The sequence below is a fragment of the Erythranthe guttata genome, chromosome 4 (assembly GCF_056151865.1).
Source record: "Erythranthe guttata isolate IM_541 chromosome 4, IM_541, whole genome shotgun sequence".
NCBI classification, from domain to species: Eukaryota; Viridiplantae; Streptophyta; class Magnoliopsida; order Lamiales; family Phrymaceae; genus Erythranthe; species Erythranthe guttata.
This window is the reverse complement of record NC_142536.1, coordinates 18,057,306-18,077,500: the sequence shown is the minus strand read 5'-3', so window position 1 is coordinate 18,077,500 and position 20,195 is coordinate 18,057,306. Positions and strand designations below refer to the sequence as shown.

The 20,195-nt window shown below is 36.6% G+C and overlaps 5 protein-coding genes across 15 annotated transcripts in view; 2 read left to right on the top strand and 3 right to left on the bottom strand.

Annotated features, from left to right (window-relative positions):
- Nucleotides 1–1,372, top strand: part of LOC105949095 (U-box domain-containing protein 33) — a 3,694-nt gene extending 2,322 nt beyond the window's left edge. For all 6 annotated transcript variants that reach the window (XM_012972366.2, XM_088817150.1, XM_012972363.2 and 3 more), the window contains 2 exons: nucleotides 233–952; nucleotides 1,032–1,372. In XM_012972366.2, the coding sequence (XP_012827820.2) occupies nucleotides 233–952; nucleotides 1,032–1,241 (930 nt within the window). In that variant the 3' untranslated portion in view covers nucleotides 1,242–1,372. The remainder of the gene's footprint in view (nucleotides 1–232; nucleotides 953–1,031) is intronic.
- The window catches only part of LOC105949199 (NADH-ubiquinone oxidoreductase B8 subunit), a 96,768-nt gene that overhangs the window by 44,977 nt on the left and 31,596 nt on the right, over nucleotides 1–20,195 (bottom strand). The gene's annotated exons all lie outside the window — the stretch shown is intronic.
- Nucleotides 1,303–7,893, bottom strand: LOC105949094 (uncharacterized). Of its 3 annotated transcripts, XM_088817146.1 has the most exons (18): nucleotides 7,813–7,893; nucleotides 7,616–7,675; nucleotides 6,375–6,529; nucleotides 6,149–6,271; nucleotides 5,895–6,056; nucleotides 5,551–5,817; nucleotides 5,280–5,402; nucleotides 5,025–5,186; nucleotides 4,687–4,953; nucleotides 4,427–4,549; nucleotides 4,173–4,334; nucleotides 3,828–4,097; nucleotides 3,100–3,222; nucleotides 2,826–2,987; nucleotides 2,480–2,746; nucleotides 2,208–2,330; nucleotides 1,949–2,110; nucleotides 1,303–1,860 (listed from the first exon to the last, which is right to left on the bottom strand). In XM_088817146.1, the coding sequence occupies exons 2-18, from the start codon at nucleotides 7,616–7,618 to the stop codon at nucleotides 1,413–1,415; spliced, it is 3,102 nt and encodes a 1,033-aa protein (XP_088673272.1). In that variant the 5' UTR covers nucleotides 7,619–7,675; nucleotides 7,813–7,893; the 3' UTR covers nucleotides 1,303–1,412. The 3 variants fall into 3 exon arrangements, with proteins under 3 accessions (XP_088673272.1, XP_088673271.1, XP_088673273.1); XM_088817145.1 differs by lacking the exons at nucleotides 7,616–7,675; nucleotides 7,813–7,893 and adding an exon at nucleotides 6,629–6,857; XM_088817147.1 differs by lacking the exons at nucleotides 2,826–2,987; nucleotides 3,100–3,222; nucleotides 3,828–4,097.
- On the bottom strand, nucleotides 7,894–9,159 carry LOC105949096 (fasciclin-like arabinogalactan protein 4). The gene has a single exon (XM_012972367.2). The coding sequence runs from the start codon at nucleotides 9,157–9,159 to the stop codon at nucleotides 7,924–7,926; it is 1,236 nt and encodes a 411-aa protein (XP_012827821.2). The 3' UTR covers nucleotides 7,894–7,923.
- On the top strand, nucleotides 11,625–20,173 carry LOC105949022 (uncharacterized). 4 transcript variants are annotated; one of them, XM_088817154.1, is made up of 5 exons: nucleotides 11,625–11,694; nucleotides 11,946–12,112; nucleotides 18,283–18,326; nucleotides 18,421–19,315; nucleotides 19,410–20,173. In XM_088817154.1, the coding sequence occupies exons 2-5, from the start codon at nucleotides 11,956–11,958 to the stop codon at nucleotides 20,000–20,002; spliced, it is 1,689 nt and encodes a 562-aa protein (XP_088673280.1). In that variant the 5' UTR covers nucleotides 11,625–11,694; nucleotides 11,946–11,955; the 3' UTR covers nucleotides 20,003–20,173. The 4 variants fall into 4 exon arrangements, with proteins under 4 accessions (XP_088673280.1, XP_088673278.1, XP_012827743.2 ...); XM_088817152.1 differs by having other exon boundaries at nucleotides 19,401–20,173; XM_012972289.2 differs by having other exon boundaries at nucleotides 11,635–11,694; nucleotides 11,953–12,112.

The window sequence follows — 20,195 nt, the reverse complement described above, 5'->3', positions numbered from 1 at the left end:
TAAATGTGATTTTAATCATCTTACAGTCCTAGTCTGAGAAAACTTCAAGCATCAAAGTTGTAGCCCTTTGAATTGGGTTTCTAACCCAACTCGAATCAACTAAATCGGTGGTTGGACGAGAAAGTTATGCATAATCTTGGATTAGTAAAACTAAAACGGACATTTAGCATTTGAGTTATACATGCGCTCTTTGTGATTTTCTAACCACCCTCTGACCTTTTCTAACATGAAGGTGCAAGTACTAGGAAAACTACGCCACCCTAATCTCGTGGAATTAATCGGAGTATGTCAAGAATCATTATTACTCATTTACGATTACATGCCATGTGGCAGCCTCCATAACCACCTCTCCAGCAGAAATGACGTTAACGCCCTCAGCTGGAAAACGAGAACCCGAATTGTGGCCAACATAGCAAGCGGCCTTCTGTTCTTACATTCTTTCGGGCCTAAAAAGATTGTACACGGAAACTTAAAACCCGAAAATATCCTTCTCGATTCTCAAAACAGGTGTCGAATAAGTGACTATGTGGATCATATGCTTATAGACACAAGCCAAACCTTGCGCTGCCCTAGTTTTCGCCATTTATCTGGTGGAGCTTGCTTGTACGCAGATCCGGAATCTTCTAGAACCGGAGAAGTGAACCAAAAGTCCGATATTTATTCGTTTGGGGTAATAATACTGCAGCTTGTCACGGGAAGGAGTGATGGAGGATTAGTTGGTTATGTGCGAAGGGTATTCTCGAGCAGTGACGTGGCGGATATATTAGATTCATCTGCTGGTGATTGGTCGGTTTACGTGGGCCGTAGATTAGTGGAGCTGGGATTGCAGTGCTGTGAATCCAACGGTCGAGATAGGCCTGAGATTACGCCATCTCTTGTTAAGGAGCTTCAATGTATGCCTTTCTTGGAAGAGCAAACAGTCCCGTCTTTTTTCTTGTGCCCGATTCTTCGTGTAAGTACCATCTTGAAAATACAATTTAAAAAAAAATGATTTTTTTATACTTATTTTAATTTCTTTTTTGATAATTCAGGAAATAATGCACGATCCACAGGTGGCGGCAGACGGGTTCACGTACGAGGGAGAGGCCATGCGTGGGTGGCTGGGAAACGGACATGTAAATTCTCCGATGACGAATTTGACGCTAAGTCACTTTGACTTAACTCCCAATCATTCATTGAGGCTAGCTATTAAAGATTGGCTTGCGAATCTTGAAATCGACTCATTTGATTTTAGCATGTAAATATTGTAGACGATTTCGAGTGTATATATATATAATATAGCAGCTTAATACATATGTAGTCTGAACAAGAATGATTTGTTTGTACTTTGTAATAAGTATGATCTGTAATAAAATGAAATAGAAGTTTTATATGATCTCATTTCATAGAGCTCAAATCATACAACTCAATAATTACCACCAACACATGACTTCATACACTATTGGGTCACACTTTCTGTTCAATGCCATGGGCGTCTTTATCACGGGCTCGTTTTTCTGTCCAGCCAATAGGGGCTTTGAATCCGAGATTCCCTCGTTTAATTCATCTGGGGCGAAGTTTTGTTTCGAATATTCTAAACTAGTGCTCGAACTTTTAGTACTTAATTTCTTCTCCGTTTTCGGATTGGTAGGAATAATAACAGGCTTCTCTGTTTTCGTTTCGATCACAATAGTTTCAATTTGATTTTTGGGTTGAGTCAACTGTGAGTTGCATTCTTGCGGTATTTCTTGCTCTGATGACGACTTGACGCCGGAGCTACCGAATCCTTGCATCTCTCTTTCTTGTTTGAGAAGAGGGCCTTTTTCAAGAAGATTTAAAACCCTTTCAGATTTCTTCCTCACATTCAGACCCCAATTATATCTGGAAAAATATAAACAGCAAGGAATTACAATATATTTATTAATTAATGAATATATATAAAATATAGTTATGATCAATAATTAAATACCCTTTGTCATCAGTATGCTGGAAGCTTTTCATTTCTGTGATAACATCAATGTCACATTGAAACTCGTCTGCAATTCTTTCGGGGCCATGAGTCAACAAGTGTTCTACCACTATCAGAGCTTTATACGACGCCCTCCAATTTCCCAGGACGAAGCTTACCAGTCTACAACATTTTATTAGAAAACAAAAAGGATCCAATCAACATAGTCAAAAAAAAAAAAAAAATCAAGAATCACCGAAAAATCGAATCCGAATTAGACCTTTTGTGCAGGATATCCACAATTCTGTAATAATCGTCCCCTTCAAAAGATGCTTTCGATATTGTCTTCAGGTTATGGGCGTCGGGCCCGCCCGGTTTCCCGTTTGTAGCTTCTTCAGTCAATCTTCAAAAGATAAACAAAAGAACAATGATATATATTGTGTGTGTGTGTGTGTGTGTGTGTGTGTGTGTGTGAGAGAGAGAGAGAGAGAGAGAGAGAGAGAGAGAGAGAGAGAGAGAGAGAGAGAGAGAGAGAGAGAGAGAGAGACTCACAGTTGTGCACGTGTGACATCAGTCAAGGCCAATCGTGCACTTTTGATTTTCTCCTTAAGGAACGAAGAAGCCTGTTTTTTGAACTCTGAGTTGCATTCTTGTAGTATTTCTTGCTCCGATGATGTCTCGAAGCACAAGTTGCCGAATCCTTGAATCTCTCTTGTGATTTTTCTGGCTTCGTCTCTTTCTTGTTTGAGAAGAGTCTCTTTTTCAAGAATATCCAATACCCTTCTAGATTTCTTATTCACATTCAGACCCCAATTATATCTGAACAAAATAGAAAACAAGAATTACTATATTATGAATATCGATTTCCGAAGAATATAATATGATCCAATAGTAGTACCCTTTGTCATCAATATGCTGGAAACTTTCCATTTTTGTGATAACATCAATGTCGCACTGAAACTCCTCGGCAACTCTTTCAGGGCCATGAGTCAACAAATGTTCAAGCACTATCAGAGCTTTATACGATGCCCTCCAATTTCCCAGGGTGAAACTCACTAATCTGCGGCATTATTAGAAAAAAAAAAAAAAAAAAAAAAAAAAAAAGAGGATCCAAATCAACATATTGAAAAAAAAAAATCAAGAATCATGGAAAAATTGAATTCCAATTAGACCTTTTGTGCAGGATATCCACAATTCTATAATAATCATCCACTTCGAAAGCTGCGCTCGTTATCGTCTTCAGGTTATGGGCGTCGGGCCCACCCGGACTCCCGTTTGTAGCCTCTTCAGTCAATCTTCAAAAGATAAACAAAAGAACAATGATATATTATGAGAGAAAATGAGAGAGAGGGGGGGGGGGGGGGGGGGGGTGATCGCTCAGTTGCATTCACTACCTCTCTTATCCCATTCCTCTTTATTTCCCCCATTATTAAAAAAAGAAGTAAATGTTAATGCTACACACAAACTTCATCACCATCTTTAAACAGAACAGATTTAAGGGGAGAAATAAGAAAAAAAAGATGCATTCGACTTTAAATGAGATTATCAATGGTGAGCACCGAGAGATTTTATACCTCTCTCATCTTTACGAATCATTATTTTAATACATAGAGGTCTCCTTTGAAAAAAATGAGTTTCAATGACATTAATTAGTATAACATGGTTTCTTGATTTTGCAGGGATAGAGGTTGGCGGCGGCGGACTAGGAGATGGTGCTGTCAATGGAGGAGCGAAGATGATGGAGGGGAGGAAATTGAGAAGTTTTTTTAAATTTGTTTAGTGTGTACTTATTTTAGCGGTGGCGAATGAAGAAACTATTGTTTGCCATCTCCTTGTTGTTATGCAATCAATTTGCAGCATACCAAACAAGAAGATAGAGAGATATCAGAGAGTGACATACAGTTGTGCAGGTGTGACATCAGTCAAGGCCAATCTTGCAGTTTTAATCGTCTCCTTGATGAAGAACGAAGCTTGTTTTTTGAAATTTGTATTGCATTCTTGCAGTATTTCTTGCTCTGATGATGATGTCTCGAGGCAGAAGTTGTCGGATCCTTGAATCCCTCTTGTGACTTTTCTGGCTTTGTCTCTTTCTTGTTTGAGAAAAGGCCCTTTTTCAAGAAGATTCAATACCCTTTCAGATTTCTTCCTCACACTCAAACCCCAATTATATCTAAAAAATAGACAACAAGAATTACTATATTATTAATATAGATGTCCGAAAAATTATAATATGATCCAATAGTACCCTTTGTCGTCAATATGCTGGAAGCGTTCCATTTCTTTGATAACATCAATGTCACGTTGAAACTCGTCTGCAACACTTTCAGGGCCATGAGTCAACAAGTGTTCAAGCACTATCACAGCTTTATACGACGCCCTCCAATTTTCCAGAACAAATCTCACTAATCTGCAACATTTTATTTAGAAAACAAAACGGACACAATTCAACATAATGAAAAAACAGTCAAGAATCATGGAAAAATCTAATCCTAATTAGACCTTTTGTGAATGATCTCCACAATTCTATAGTAACCGTCCACTTCGAAAGCTGCCCTTGATATCGTGTTCAGTTTATGGGCGTCAGGCTCGCCAGGATTCCCGTTTGTAGCTTCTTCAGTCAATCTTCAAAAGATAAACGAAAGAACAATGATATATAATAAGGATATATTATGTGTGGTGTGTGTGTGTGTGTGTGTGTGAGAGAGAGAGAGAGAGAGAGAGAGAGAGAGAGAGAGAGAGAGAGAGAGAGAGTGACACACAGTTGTGCAGGTGTGACATCAGTCAAGGCCAATCTTGCAGTTTTGATCTTCTCCTCGAGGAAAAAAGAAGCCTCTTTTTTGAACTCTGAGTTGCATTCTTGCAGTATTTCTGGCTCTGATGATGTCTTGAGGCAGAAGCTACCGAATCCTTGAATCTTACTTGTAATTTTTCTGGCTTTGTCTCTTTCTTGTTCGAGAAAAGGCCCTTTTTCAAGAAGATCCAATACCCTTTCAGATTTGTTCCTCATATTCAGACCCCAATTATATCTGAAAAAAATAGACCACAAGAATTACTATGTTACTAATATAGGTTTCCGAAAAATATTATCAAATAATACCCTTTGTCGTCAATATGCTGGAAGCTTTCCATTTCTGCGATAACATCAATGTCACGTTGAAACTCGTCTGCAACTTTTTCAGGACCATGAGTCAACAAGTGTTCAAGCACTATTAAAGCTTTATACGACGCCCTCCAATTTCCCAGGACGAATCTCGCTAATCTGCAACATTTTATTTAGAAAACATAAAGGACCCAATTCAACATAATGAAAAAAAAATTCAAGAATCATGGAAAAATCTAATCTTTGTTAGACCTTTTGTGAAGGATCTCTACAATTCTACAATAATCGTCCGCTACGAAAGCTGCCCTTGATATCGTGTTTAGGTTATATGCGTTGGGCACACCCGGATTACCGTTTGTAGCTTCTTTTGTCAATCTTCAAAAGATAAATGAAAGAACAATGATACATTATGAGGATATATTATGTGTGTGTGTGTGTGTGTGTGTGTGTGTGTGTGAGAGAGAGAGAGAGAGAGAGAGAGAGAGAGAGAGAGAGAGAGAGAGAGAGAGAGAGAGTGACACACAATTGTGCAGGTGTGACATCAGTCAAGGCCAATCTTGCAGTTTTGATCTTCTCTTTGAGGAAGAATGAAGCCTGTTTTTTGAACTCTGAGTCGCATTCTTGCAGTATTTCTTTGTCTGATGGTGTCTCGAGGCAGAAGCTACCGAATCCTTGAATCGCTCTTATAATTTTGCTGGCTTTGTCTTTTTCTTGTTTGAGACAAGGCCCTTTTTCAAGAAGATCCAGTACCCTTCCAGATTTGTTCCTCACATTCAGACCCCAATTGTATCTGAAAAAAAATAGGTAACAAGAATTACTATATTATTAATATGGATGTCCGAAAATAATAATATGATCCAATAGTACCCTTTGTCATCAATATACTGGAAGCTTTCCATTTCTCTGATAACATCAACGTCACATTGAAACTCGTCTGCAACTCTTTTAGGGCCATGAGTCAACAAGTGTTCAAGCACTATCAGAGCTTTATACGATGCCCTCCAATTTCCCAAGACGAATCTCACTAATCTGCAACATTTTATTCAGAAAACAAAAATGACCCAATTCAACGTAATGAAAAAAAAATCAAGAATCATGGAAAAATCTAATCCTAATTAGACCTTTTGTGAAGGATCTCCACAATTCTATAATAATCGTCCACTTCGAAAGCTGCCGTTAATATCGTGTTCAGGTTATCGGCGTCGGGCTCTTCCGGATTCCCGTTTGTAGCTTCTTCAGTCAATCTTCAAAAGATAAACAAAAGATCGACACACAGTTAACAATGATACATTATGAGAGAGAGGGAGGGTGAGAGAGAGAGATAGAGGGGGAGAGAGAGTGACACACAGTTGTGCAGGTGTGACATCAGTCAAGACCAATCTTGTAGTTTTGATCTTCTCCTTGAGGAAGAAAGAAGCCTGTTTCTTGAATTCGTGGAAAATAGGTCCATTAAAACTGCCATTGTTACCGCTTGTGATCGACATTTTTTCTCGACAAAGATCCTAAACCAAAAAACGCAGAAACTAATTATTAAAACAGAAGCACAAAACAACATATGATCATTTTGAATACTAAATCTCATGCAAGAGAGTGGAACTTACCTAATCAGCATAATGAACTCTGTAATAGCAATTCTGTTTGATGCAACTACTGTCATATGAAGAGAAGCCAAAGAAGTAGGGGCAGTTGCCACTTGGCAACAATAGGAGGAAGACTGGTTTTTTAACAAGACTTTTATTGTTATTAAATTAACTAAAAATAGATTAGGTTTTGTATATTTTGAAAACTTCTCCTCTTTCTTGGGGTGGATTTTTTATGCGGGTTTATTGCAAATTGTTAGAAAAAGTTCCCAATATTTATTTTAATGCTCAAAGTCCTTTTTGATTCATATGTTTAGCAAACGACCCCTGAAAACTTTCTATTCATGGGTTGTGTACTAAAAAAAATGTGTAATAAGGAGATTTTTGCAAATAAAATAACATGAGTATCTTTGTTATACACGGTACTAATTGCAGTAAACTTCTTTTAATGCATGCTATGAGGTTTATTATATAAAAAAAAGTTAATTTTGTTTATTTTAATTTTCAACGTCAACTGGTTTTTTTGGGGCAAATTGCACGTCACCCCCTAAAAAGTTCTAAAATTTACACTTTACCCCCTCAAAATTTTAAAAAGTGAACGCGCCCCTTCAAAATGTTACTCTTGTTGTACATTGCCCCGATAGCAAAATTACGATGCATTATTCATCGGAATCGGGTGTTTTGATTGCATGTTGCCCCTTCATATGCATCATTATTAAAAATATTATTTTTCTGTACGTTGCCTCTTTAAAGTGTCATTTTTATTGCACGAAGCCCACCAAAAATTGGTTTTTGAGGCAAAGTGCAACCAAAATAATATTTCGAAGGAGGTTATCCATTTTCTGAATTTTTCGGGGGGAAAGTGCGAAAATAAAAAAAATTACAAGGGGTGAAGTGCATTTTGTCATTTTTCTATGGTGGGGTTAGGACTAGTTAATACCTAAAGGCTAAAGCTAGACCTATCTGGGTGAGAGAGAGATTTACAGAGAATGTAAAGCATTCACTCACCATGTACAATTTTGCACATGCGCCCCTCAGCTTTTTCAGTTTTTCACCAAAATCTAATTCCTGGAAAACAAAAACAAAAGTACTGCAATTAAACTTTATTACACTCAAAATTGTACACCAGAAAATCCGTCACACTATATTACATTACAGCAAGTTCTTTACAAACCAACAAGAATGCAGATTCTTTCCTTCTTTACCTCATGATGAATTGAATCCTCAAGTAGAAAAACGGAAGTTCGATTTTTCCCGTGTTAATTTGTTTTTCGATCACATTAATTCTTTCGAATTGCTGAGAACCAATCGAATTGTTATAGCAATAAATAACACAATACTATACACCACCAACACGGAAGTATTCTCAATACCGAAGACCGGATTTCCAGCCCGAGAGGGGGTGGACCGGGAGAATATTCCGGCGAGAGGGAAATTTCCGGCGGCTGGGCACCACTAACCAATGTTCCACTACCTTCACTAGGCTTACTCACCTCAGCCGGATTCTTGCCGAAAAACTCCTTTGGGAGCAACACCTTCGATACCCCGAAAATCGCTACCGGGTTCTGATCCAAAACCGTTTGGGTAACCGAAGCTTGGACTATACCCGTGTCGATCCCAACCGACCCGTTTACGCGAGAAATGTTTACGGTAAATCGACCCGCCCCGTTTTGCTCGGTGGCTAATGTAGGGTAAATCGGGTTCACAATCGCCTCCAGCGAACCCAACGGGTAGTAGGAATGGAGGACGTGGAATCTCAACACGATCGCCTTTCTATCGGCCGGCAGTGACTGAAATTTGACGGAAGAAGGTAGATCGGCGAAGGCTTTATCTGTGGGGACGAAGAGGGTTATCCCGGCGCCGCCTTCGTCGTTTTCGAACTCCGAAACCACCCCCGAGGCGGCGAGCATCGCCGCCGCGACGTTGAAATTGTGGCCGTCGATTAGGGCTTTGGTGATGTTGAGCCCCGGCGGAGGCGGCCGTGTTTCGGAAGCCATGAGATCGAGATTGTAGGGTATCAGCAGCGAATTTAACGACAGAATTGATACGTTGATGGGTAGGGTTTCGACGGGGGACAGCAGCGTGGCGTTGGCGGCGGGGGAGTGGAAGGTGACGGCTGAGGAGGAGGGGTCGAAGGTGATGTTGACGGAGCCGGAATTGGCGGCGGCGTTGCGGCCGGTGGCTTGGAAGAGGGTGGAGACGATTTTGCCGGTGGGAGGGATGCGGCGGAGGTCGGACAAGGAGAGGTACTCGAGGAGGACGTGGTAGCGGAGGACGTCGGCGAGTACGGCGGGGGAGGGGCGGTTCACGGCTGAGAAAGTGCGGAGATAGGCGTTGGGGACGGCGAGGATGGTAATGGAGGAGCGGCCGGAGAGATCGGCGGCGACGGCGGTGGTGGTGAGGAGGGAGGTGAAGTCGGAGAAATTAGGGTGAGAGGATAGGAGATCGGCAATGTTGAGAGAGGAGGAAATGGGGAGAAGTAAGGAGGAGAAGAAGAGTAAATAGAGGAATGTGAGAGGGGTAAAATTGGAAATGGAGTTTGGGATCGCCATTTCTGTGTTCAGTGTGGTAGTGAGCTGGAAGTGAAGAAAAAGAGTGAGTGACTGAAATTGACGAAGAAGGTGGATGGGGGTGGGGTGGGGGTAGGGGTATAATTTATTTTTTTAATTTTTTCAAAGTAAATTAAAGGCACTTTCCCAATTTACTTCAACTCTGTATTATTTTAACCCCTCTTATTCTCGCGATTGAATCGATTTCCCCTGCTGCACTTGAAAATTCTTTCAGTGTCGCTGATAGTTGTCACTTGTCAGACGTTTAACCTTAACACTGCTTGTTCTAAGCTCTGAAATAAAAAAAACGACATTTCCCAATTTAAATAATTAAAAAAAACAAAAAAAAGATAATAATAAAAATTCAAGACACCGAGAAAATAAAGTTCACGACGCCAGCCACAAATTTTTTTTTTTTACTTTTTTCTTAATACGTATTTAAACTGAGAGGGGTGAATTTTTGTAATTTTCAGACTTAGATCAAACGGTATTGGGGTTAAATGTCTGAAACTAAAGGGTCACATTGAGACAATTTTTCAAGTACATGTAGACAAACCCATTACAACCGAGAGTAGAATAGGGTAAAGTGATATCGAACCAAACTATAAGGGGGAAAAGTGAAATTTACCGTCAATTAAATAAAAGCGTTTGCATGACACATACAAAGTCGCTACACGTGCGCAAATAATTCGAATTGTTGGGCTTTTGGTGAAATATATAAAAGTTGCTCTTATGGAGAGGCCCAGTACAAATATGGGTCTTGGGCTCTAAAGTTAAAAAAAAAAAAAAAAAGGTTACCATATTGTTTTTCTCTAATTGCATTCAACGCCTCTATATTTTCTCTAATTGCTAAAAAGAGTTTCATGTTATTTTTATTAGCAAAAAAAGCCCTTTTAATATTCAATTGTCATGTTCTAGAAGCAAGAAATATGCATAAAGAAAGTAGTCAAATATAAAGTTTGAAATGGTAAAAGGGTTTACGAGACTACAAGCTGAAAATTTAGACTAAGAAAAAAGAGATCAACTTTAACCAATCAAATTGGAAAAGGAATGATAATAATAAATACAAATGAAACACTAAGATTAGGAACAAAGATATATCGTCTTAATTACCAATTTACCATCACCTATGTTATTGTATCTTTCTATAACATATTCAATAAATTTGGTCCAATTTGGTATTTCATATGCATATATTGCAATAATGTGTATATGTCATCCAATTAATTTATTCATCAATCTTGTAACATCAACATAGCGTGTACGTGTAGCATCAATATACTATTAGCCTTTAATCATGTGAAGTTGTATAAATTATCAATTAATATATAAAAAAATGGATAAGCCTACACTTTCTTATAATAGATTGCAAATCATACGAGAGATGTAAACTATACTAGGCTAACCATGTGTGATAAGTTCGATCTAGCGACCGTTGGCAAGAGCATTCGAATCTGAGTCAATTAACAAATAGTCACTTGCTCCGACCGCTAGGTCGTCCCTTGCGGGACCCCAAAGTTGTTTCGTTTCCTTATCTTCTTTTGTTTCAAACCAACTATATATATAATAGGGAAAATTACAATCACCCCATGAGGTATGGTCAATTTAAGAAAAAATCCCTCTTGTTTGGATAATTACATATACCCTCAACTATGATTTTTTCCTACATCTCCACCCTTATGGTGTCAAATTCAACATAATCATCTAGATTTTGTGGAATGTACTCTAGTTTGTACTCATTTTGTGTAAAAATACTGATGCACCACAATCTGATATATACAAGTCAAAAAATACACATTATGATCATCTTGCTTCAAAATGTGGAGTTTGAATGCGATAAAACGGTTACAAAAGTGATAATATTCCATATAATCTCAAAGATTCCACTAAATTTGAAACCGTAAAGATGAACGTGTAAGAAAATTTATAGTTGAGAGATCGTTATAATTATCCAAACATAAATGAAATTTTCGTAATTTGACCATATCTCAGGGGTGGTTGTAATTTATCCTATATAATAAATACACATAAAAATATATATCATGACTGTTTCGGGATAATCTATGTCACACACCCTAATCTAATTTATTTAAAAAATTAAAGAAAATCCCATGAGTTTGAACACAGTTTACCTAACAAAATAAAGTATGTTCTTTTAGGGGGCATGAGATCAACATAAACCAAAGGGTAGTTCGTTTCAGTTGTGACTTCTTCCCTTCAATAAATAAAAAATAAATAAGAATAAAATAATAAATAAATAAAAAATAAAATATCTTCCACATAGAGTATGAACAGGGGTTGACCGGGCAATTGGCTTAGCTGACCGGTTTATTTTCCGCAGTCTTTGGTTTTCGTATACGTTATAGCTAAACCAAGATGCATTAATTAATTAATACCACAATATATATATATATATATATATATATATATATATATATATATATATATATATATATATATATTCTTCACTGCCCACCAGGCCGCCATACTTGATAAATTCTCTGTTTTTTTTTCCTTTGACACAGAGGCGGCCATAAGGTAAGAACAACCTGTTCTTCTTTGTTTTATGTAATTTCGGAATTGAACTTTTTAATTAATTTATTTATTTTGTGAGTGATTTAATAGGTTGATTTATTTGATTTTGTAGCATATAGTCTTGACAGATTTTTGATAATCTAGTTGCTTCGCTTGTAATAAAGTTCGAAATATATGCTAATTAATAATCAAAATATACCTCATCTTCCCTAAGGTGTTTTTTTTTTCTTTTAATTTAATTTAGTTTTTTGAAGAATTTAGAAAATGGGAAAGCATTTCTGGATGAAGCATTTGGACAGCCAATCACAGGACAAGCAGCCAGGTTGCATGTCTGGATTGGTCCACGTGTTGGACTACCATCTCTGGCACTCTAACGTTCGAAAGATGATCCGACACCGTAAATACGACGAAACGCACGATCGTAAGTATTGTAAGCAAACCATGTTGGAATTATTTCAATAATTATGTGGGCTCACATATGTGACGTAAATGTATATGGCTATCTTAAAGAAAGTCCAAATCAATTGTGATCTAATAAAGGTTATTGGGTTGGACTTATGGGTATTAAACTATAATTATGGGCCTAATGTGTAGAGACAATTAGGGCTTAGTTGTGATTTATTGATGGGGCTGAATCACAATTATAATATAACTGGACTCTACAGTTATAAAAAGGGTCGTGGTCCCCAAAGAAACGCAACCATTCCGTCTCTTCTAAAATCCATCGTTAGAGAGATAATTAGGGAACTGCGGATTCTTTGGAAGACCTGTCCCAAATCCAAGATTCGATTCAATGATCTAAGGTACTCAATTCAATGATGTAAGGTACGCTTCCGTGTTTATGTTTCTGTTTAATTCCCGTTGATTCAAGCATGTGGTTCTTGGGAATTCGTATGTATGTACGATAATATTTCTAACAAGTGGTATCAGAGCCACCATGTTTGGACAATCGAGAACTTTCAGTTTTTTATTTTATATGATGTTTTCGTCAATTTGATATTATCATGAAACCTATTTTCTGGATTTGGTTTTCTGGTTTGTAATGTTTCGTGTATATATGTGATTAAGGTGAGTTATATGAAATATATTTTCATGCTTAATTGAGTTTTGTGGTTATCCAATTATTTATATTTTAGATTTGTGTAATTCTAAAATTTGGATCGACAGTCTGAAATTGAATTCAATGTGAAGAAATTATTCAATTGTTAATTGATTAGTTGCGGATTGGCTCAAGAATCTCGATTTAACCTGATATTCGGATTAACAATTAAGGTTTAAGGATTGAATCTATTCAGTATGATGTTATGAGTACTGTTGATTAATTTCAATTTGGTTAAAGCATTCGATTTTAATCCATTGGGTTGAAGGATTAAGTTTACGGTCAAAAATCTGAAATCCCGATAGGATGTGTGAATGGGTGGCGGCTGATTTGGTAATTCCGGCCGAGCCACCGCTACGGTATCACCACTCCATCCATCTCTTGCCCGCCATTAAGTTCAACTTCTCCCACCACCGCCATCCTTCTTTTCAGTTTTGCCTCCCTTGCCATTCGGTTCCGGCGAGGAGATGGCGGAAATCACGGCAAAGGTAAGGTGTCGATGCGACAAGATTTGGTCGATTCAGTTTTCCGGCCATAATTCTAGTTAGAATGTTAGATGGTGGCTGTGGAGCTGCAGCGGTGTGGTGGCGGCGTGTGTCTAGTTGAAGAAGACAATTAGGGCTGTTTAATTAAAGTTTTCGAAATTTCTATTCAGTCCCCTAAATTTAAGTTATTCCTGATTTTGGGCCGGGGTTGATATGAAATAATGAAAAATCTTTATTACAGCCTCATGTTTTCGAAAAGTGCATTTCAGTCCCCGTTTTAAAAGTTTCTCTCAAAACTGTGATATACATTCAGAAAATACATTTTTAACCCCCAAAATTAAGCATTTTAAGAATCTTAGGTCCATTTTTCACTCGAAGACTTTTCTTTCAAAATTTCAATCTAGTCATTTAAGTTGAAAGATTTTCTGGTTTTGGGGCAAAGGCAATTTTTAAGGAATAAAAAGTTAGTTTAAGGTTTTGGGGGCGTTTAAAATATTTCAATTATTTTGAGGGATCGAACTAATATGTGAATTCTTTTAAATTCATTTAAGGTTTTGTTTGGTCAATAAAGTGAAATTCATTTTGAATTTCAAATTCGGTTTTCTAAGGCTAATTTGGGGAATTTTCAGATGATAAAGTTTATGCCGTTTAGACTTAAATTTTTGATTACTGTGTCAAAATTAAGGATACTAATAAGCTTCTGATCCATTGTCATTTGATCGTTATTGAGTCAAAATATGGATAGTGGTTATTATTAACCAAATCAGGATTGACTTTTTCGATATTTGACTCAAGGCTTTTATTTAAGTCTAATTAAGTTTATTAATTTAGTTCCAATCCATATAAGGTTAGATTTATTGGTTAAAAATATTTGGGCCACTAAATCTAAATAAGATTGAATTGTGAGCCCCACATCATCTTTAGCTCAAATTCAAAATAAACATGGATTCGATGTTTTCAATTCATACTCATTCTTTATGAATAACCATATTACTGAGTTTGATTTGAAAACAATACAGTGAGGCAACCCTAGTGTTGGATACAGCCTGTTAGCGCTTAGGTGATGTCATTAGAGCTTTAGCGTTTAACAACGACTTTAATTTTTTTGAATAATTTTTGGGTACATCTAATGACTTGTTATTAAGTTTGTCAGACATTTAAAAGAACTAATTGAAGTATGAAGCCACCCTCGTGACCTCTCTGCGTAGGTTAGCTTATTGAGAATGTCAAGATGATTGTGTGTATGTGAATTCATGCGAATATTAACTATACCCCTCGGTATGTTGATATTTGGCCGAACCGCATATGCATCTGTGGTAATAAATATGTGATGGTTGTTGGGCTCCATGTGAATGATAGTTACACCCCTCGATGGACTTATTATTTGACAGGATTTACTATCAATGTTTGATTACTACAACAAGAGTGCCACTTACAGTTAATATTATTGTCCCCTCGGCTTGATATTAATGTTGTGCTAGGCATCTTGAGATGTATTCCATAATTATTTAAAGTTTTCAAAGTCAAACTTTGGATTATAATGTGCGCATATTGATTTTATTTACGTTCTCTATTTAATTTATTTATCTGCTTACACATTATCTGCTTATAACGCTTTTTGTGCTTAGTTGCACAAATATTTTTATTATTGTTTGTTATGGTGCATAGATCTTAATTTTTTATTTTGGATAGAACAGTAGAAGAACCTAGTGTATATCATCGTTCTAATTATAAAATTTAAGATCATTTGGTGCATCTATTTTAAATGTTTTTTTTTTGGCATAAGGTTTAATTAGGGGCTACGTACTAGAAGGTTCCTTAACGACACTAAGGAGACGTTTTCTTTAAAACGATAAAGTTGCAACAAATTAGATTTTGACATCTATTGTTTAAATAAGGTATAAAGAAAAGGAACATAAATGAGCACATTAAGTAATAGTCTAATCTCATTTTCAGTTATAGCACTTCAGTTAGTGCGGTTTCGCTGACTTGAAAGTGGATATGGTTTAATTTATTTTTCTCTGTGAACGGTCAATATAAGGTTTGTTGTAAAACATAAAGAATAAAACTTTGACCGTACACACGAAGAATAAATAATAAAGGGAGAAAAGACTAAGTGCTAATTTGACTAGTGTACGCCTTAAGATAAATATTTATAATTGCAGTTTACATCTGAGGTACGTTGAAAAACGTAATTATGTTTGTTTCTCACTTTAATTTGTTCTAAAATATATATTTCGACTTTGTACCTAGACACATTTAGTGAATAGATCATGGGTTACACTATTCACTTAAGTGTGTGTATAAAGGGTTATTCACATAACCAACATTTAATTGATGTTGAAATATATACATCTATAAAGGTTATGTAAGATTTGGGATTGAGACCATGAGGACTCTTAGGTTTTCTTTTGAATTATGAAATAGACATTTGGTACCGTCATTAGATGTATTTAGATTTTCTCTTGAACAAATTTGGTTAGCTTGTTCATTTGAAAACATTAAGTTTGGTCTATTTCATAATTCAAAATTTGACCTATAATTTAAATAAAAGTCTCATACAGTAAAATCTTGCATAAGCAATTTAAATGGTACAAATTTCAAGAATAGAACATTCAAGGACATTCAAAGAAGTATGATAAATTATTCTTCTTCGCTAATGTACATTTAGGAGAAACATTAAGTGCTGCAATATATTATTTTTAAAAGGGGAATTTAAAATCTTTTAAGAATGTTGAGTTTGAGGGGAGAAATTTAGATTAGAGACATTGTCTTTAAAGATGAATCAATTTGATTCGTAATACTGCTTTTGACAATATGCATGTTTTTATACTTGTCATTGTTTGAAAAGTAGATTTGGAGTTTTGATAAGATAATGTTGAACAATTCCCCAATCAAGTCTTGATAATTGTTACTTAAAGAGCAAACTCAACAACCTTAAAATAATAAAGCATTAAAGATGAGTTGAAATTTAGAATGACAAGACATTAAGATCTTATCAAATTGCCATAAGGTGTGAATTTGGTTACAAATAATTGAGACCAAATGTAATTCAAATGGGCAATATTGAAAGATATATGGTACGTTTTGTCATTAAATATTTCACTCATATCGACTCTATTAAGAGATTTATGGACACAAGGAATATGTTTCTCTGATAGTAATATCTTTGGAACAATAAAGTGCAACCATAAAATTTTAAAGATTTGAAGGATATTGATTGCAAACTAAAGTAGTCCATTAATGAAATTTAAAATTCCCGTTAATGATTTTACAATCCTAAGCTAATTATCTCATATGTACTTTGAGATAAATAAAGTTAATGATTGTACATACCCAAGGATCAGTGGGAGATAATCTCATAACAAAGGAGACTTGTTTAGTCTCAATTCAATGCCCAATAAATATTTTATGTAAAAGAATGTACACATTCGGTTAAGGTGTGCATAAAGTTAGGCAGATATTTGAATAACCCTATAAAGTGGATCATTTAGCAAAGCAGCCAAATGGGTTATACAGTAATTATAGAGAATGTAAGTTATATACACATGCTCATTTATCAAAATCAGATATTTTGGGAGATCGTGTGGTTTATTCATGATTTTGATTTTTATGATGCGTATAAAGTATAGATCCATTTTGGTTAATGTAAACCTAAGTGATTGAGCTATTTTGACATGGGTGTTAAGCAAACACTTTAAGCTCTGTTCACGATGGTTAAGAATTTATGGTAATTTTTGGCATCTTCTTTTTTTAATATAGCATAAACACTTGTCATTAGGCTGCACATGTTGATTTGTATTAAAGTTATACGGTGACAATATTTAACAGCTATACTTTCGAACAACAACAAGAGCTTGTGAAAGTTCTTTGTTGTTAAAGGTACAAAGTGAACAGTACATAGAGCATATTAAGATAAACTCCACAATTGCGGATCCGCTTACTAAAGGATTAACACATAAGGTATTCATGAGCATTGCTCATGTAGGTGTTATATCATTTAAGGATATTTTGGTTCAGTGGGAGTTTGTATGTATGTGTACATATAAATACATTTTGGTAGCTCTATGATATGTTTGGACACAATTTTGTGTATTTGGTTTTCTGCAGAAATAAAGTATTTGGCTACACTTTGTACAATTATGTAAAGATTTGGTCTCAATAAAGTTTAAAGTAGGACCAGTTGGAAATAAGCATGTTAAGATCACATTATATGTAATTTCCATGCTACACACCATGATTTGATCTATGTCGTTTGGCTATATTTGTATACGTGATTACTGTTGGGTTTAGACACGCTCAATGTGACGAAAGCCTCTTTAGTCCTATATTAGTATGGTCAATGGACGAGATTGTAAGGAATACCTTTTTATATGATAGCAATTTTGAGCTCATAAGGTGTACACATTTATAAGGTATATAACATATGTGGCCAAAGTGGGAGATTGTTGGAATTATTTCAATAATTATGTGGGCTCACATATGTGACGTAAATGTATATGGCTATCTTAAAGAAAGTCCAAATCAATTGTGATCTAATAAAGGTTATTGGGTTGGACTTATGGGTATTAAACTATAATTATGGGCCTAATGTGTAGAGACAATTAGGGCTTAGTTGTGATTTATTGATGGGGCTGAATCACAATTATAATATAACTGGACTCTACAGTTATAAAAAGGGTCGTGGTCCCCAAAGAAACGCAACCATTCCGTCTCTTCTAAAATCCATCGTTAGAGAGATAATTAGGGAACTGCGGATTCTTTGGAAGACCTGTCCCAAATCCAAGATTCGATTCAATGATCTAAGGTACTCAATTCAATGATGTAAGGTACGCTTCCGTGTTTATGTTTCTGTTTAATTCCCGTTGATTCAAGCATGTGGTTCTTGGGAATTCGTATGTATGTACGATAATATTTCTAACAAACCAATTACATAGTTGATCACTACTTTTTCGATGAGCTTCTTTAATTTATTTAACGTGTTTCGTAAATTCGTTGGTTTTGCAGGCGACGCAGAACAACTCTTGGAAGAAATCGAGACCCCGTATCTCGTAAGTTCGTTACGCATCGTGTTTTTTTTTTTTTTGTTTCCTAACTCGATGAAAATTATGATAAGTAATTGAAATTCATTATTCGGTTGATCAGAGGGGTAAAAGACCCCGTGCGAATAAGAAACGGTCGCTCAAATCACGCTTAAAGAGATTTATCACCGACGAAGATAGCCAAGGCGTCGCTTTCAAGTCAAAGAATTTGGAGAGGACTTATTCGATACATCATTTAGAATCTCTCGATAAATTACGCAGCGATTGGAAGCATCCGATTATTTTCTTTCCAAGAAACGTGGAGAATCGAGACGAAGAGATTCAGACAAAGGCTGCTGCTTCCGAAGAAGGAACCGAAGATGTGGTGGAGATATTCAAGGTGGACAAGGAGTTGCTTATAAAACATCTAGAACATTCCGATAAAGCCGTGATTAACTTCTCTCGTAGTGCGTTGGGGTTGAATACGGAAGAATCGAAAAAGTTTGGCAAATCGAGATCTTTTCCGGTGGCTGAATTGTCTCGAGGGATAAAGATGCTTAAGCCCGTTACACTCGAAAGTAAACAGACAGAAGTTTGGTCTACTCGAGCTCCGTTGTTAAACGGCGTTTTAGGTGAAAAGGAAATTACGATCGAACCCAAAAATGCAATGGGTGAAAAGCTCGACGAAAATGTTCGAAAGAATTCTCACTACCGAAGTTCTTCTTTGAACGAGTCGTTGGATAAATATGCTCGGCTTTTTGAGAATAGTTTTCCGGCGGATGCGAAGTTGAATGCCTCGAAGAGCTTGAGATTGACAAGTGAATATGTGCATGCTCCGGTTTATTTCCAAAGAATACGCTCCGCGTCACTAGTCGATTCCTATTATTCGAATTCAAATTTCGATGTGTTTGGTGAAGATTCCTTGGGAAACGATTCGGTTGTAACCGTAAAAGATAGCGAAAATCTCAGCTGCTTGCAAGAAACAGAGTGTCATGCAGCACAATTTCCGATTTGTGAAGGTATTTTTCACGCTCCAAAGTCGAATTATTTCATATTATATATGTAGGTGGCATTAATTGAGATTATTCCCGATTTTCAATTTAGTCGTATCAGGTTCGGAGAACGAGTCGATTATTCAGACAAGACAACCTCTCGAGAAAGAAGAAATATCATCGGACATCAAGAAGAAGAACAATAGTCCCGACTCGTATTACGCGAGGCAACTTCTCGATATATCAGGCATCGAAATGGACCCCACCGAGATGACGTGGCACGCGTCGGACCAGCCATTGGGCCCACAATTATTCGAGCAAGTGGAAACTCGGTGGCCCCACGAACAAGAAGAGTTGAACGGACTGCCGGATTTTAACGGATGTTGGCACCATAAGATGGTTTTTGATTTAGTTAATGAGGTCTTGATCGAGTTGTACGACGTGTCGCTCCCCTACTGCCCTAAAGCCTTGTCGTCGAGTTGCTATGTCCGTCCGTTCCCGTTAGGAGATCGCGTCGTCGATGATGTCATCAAGACCGTTGGATCGTTTCTGAACTTGAAGCCCGATGAAATGGAGTCGTACGATTTGATCGTGGGCCGTGATTTTGGCCGTGATCGGATGTGGATGAATCTCCAGGTGGAAACTGAGTGTGTGGCACTCGACATCGAAGACATGATTTTCGATGAAATGCTTGATGATGTCATATTTTCTTGATTGAGGGGCTTTTTCGTAAAATTTTGTTCGAAAATTCTTTGTACATATATATCTTAGATTTCATTTTGTGTATGATTTGGTGGAGAGAATGTTGTAAGATATGTAGATAGCTTGTAATATTGAATAGCTTCTCTTATTGTGTAGTGATTTTTTAATTAAATTTTATGTAAATTTTGGTTTTCAAAATAAATCG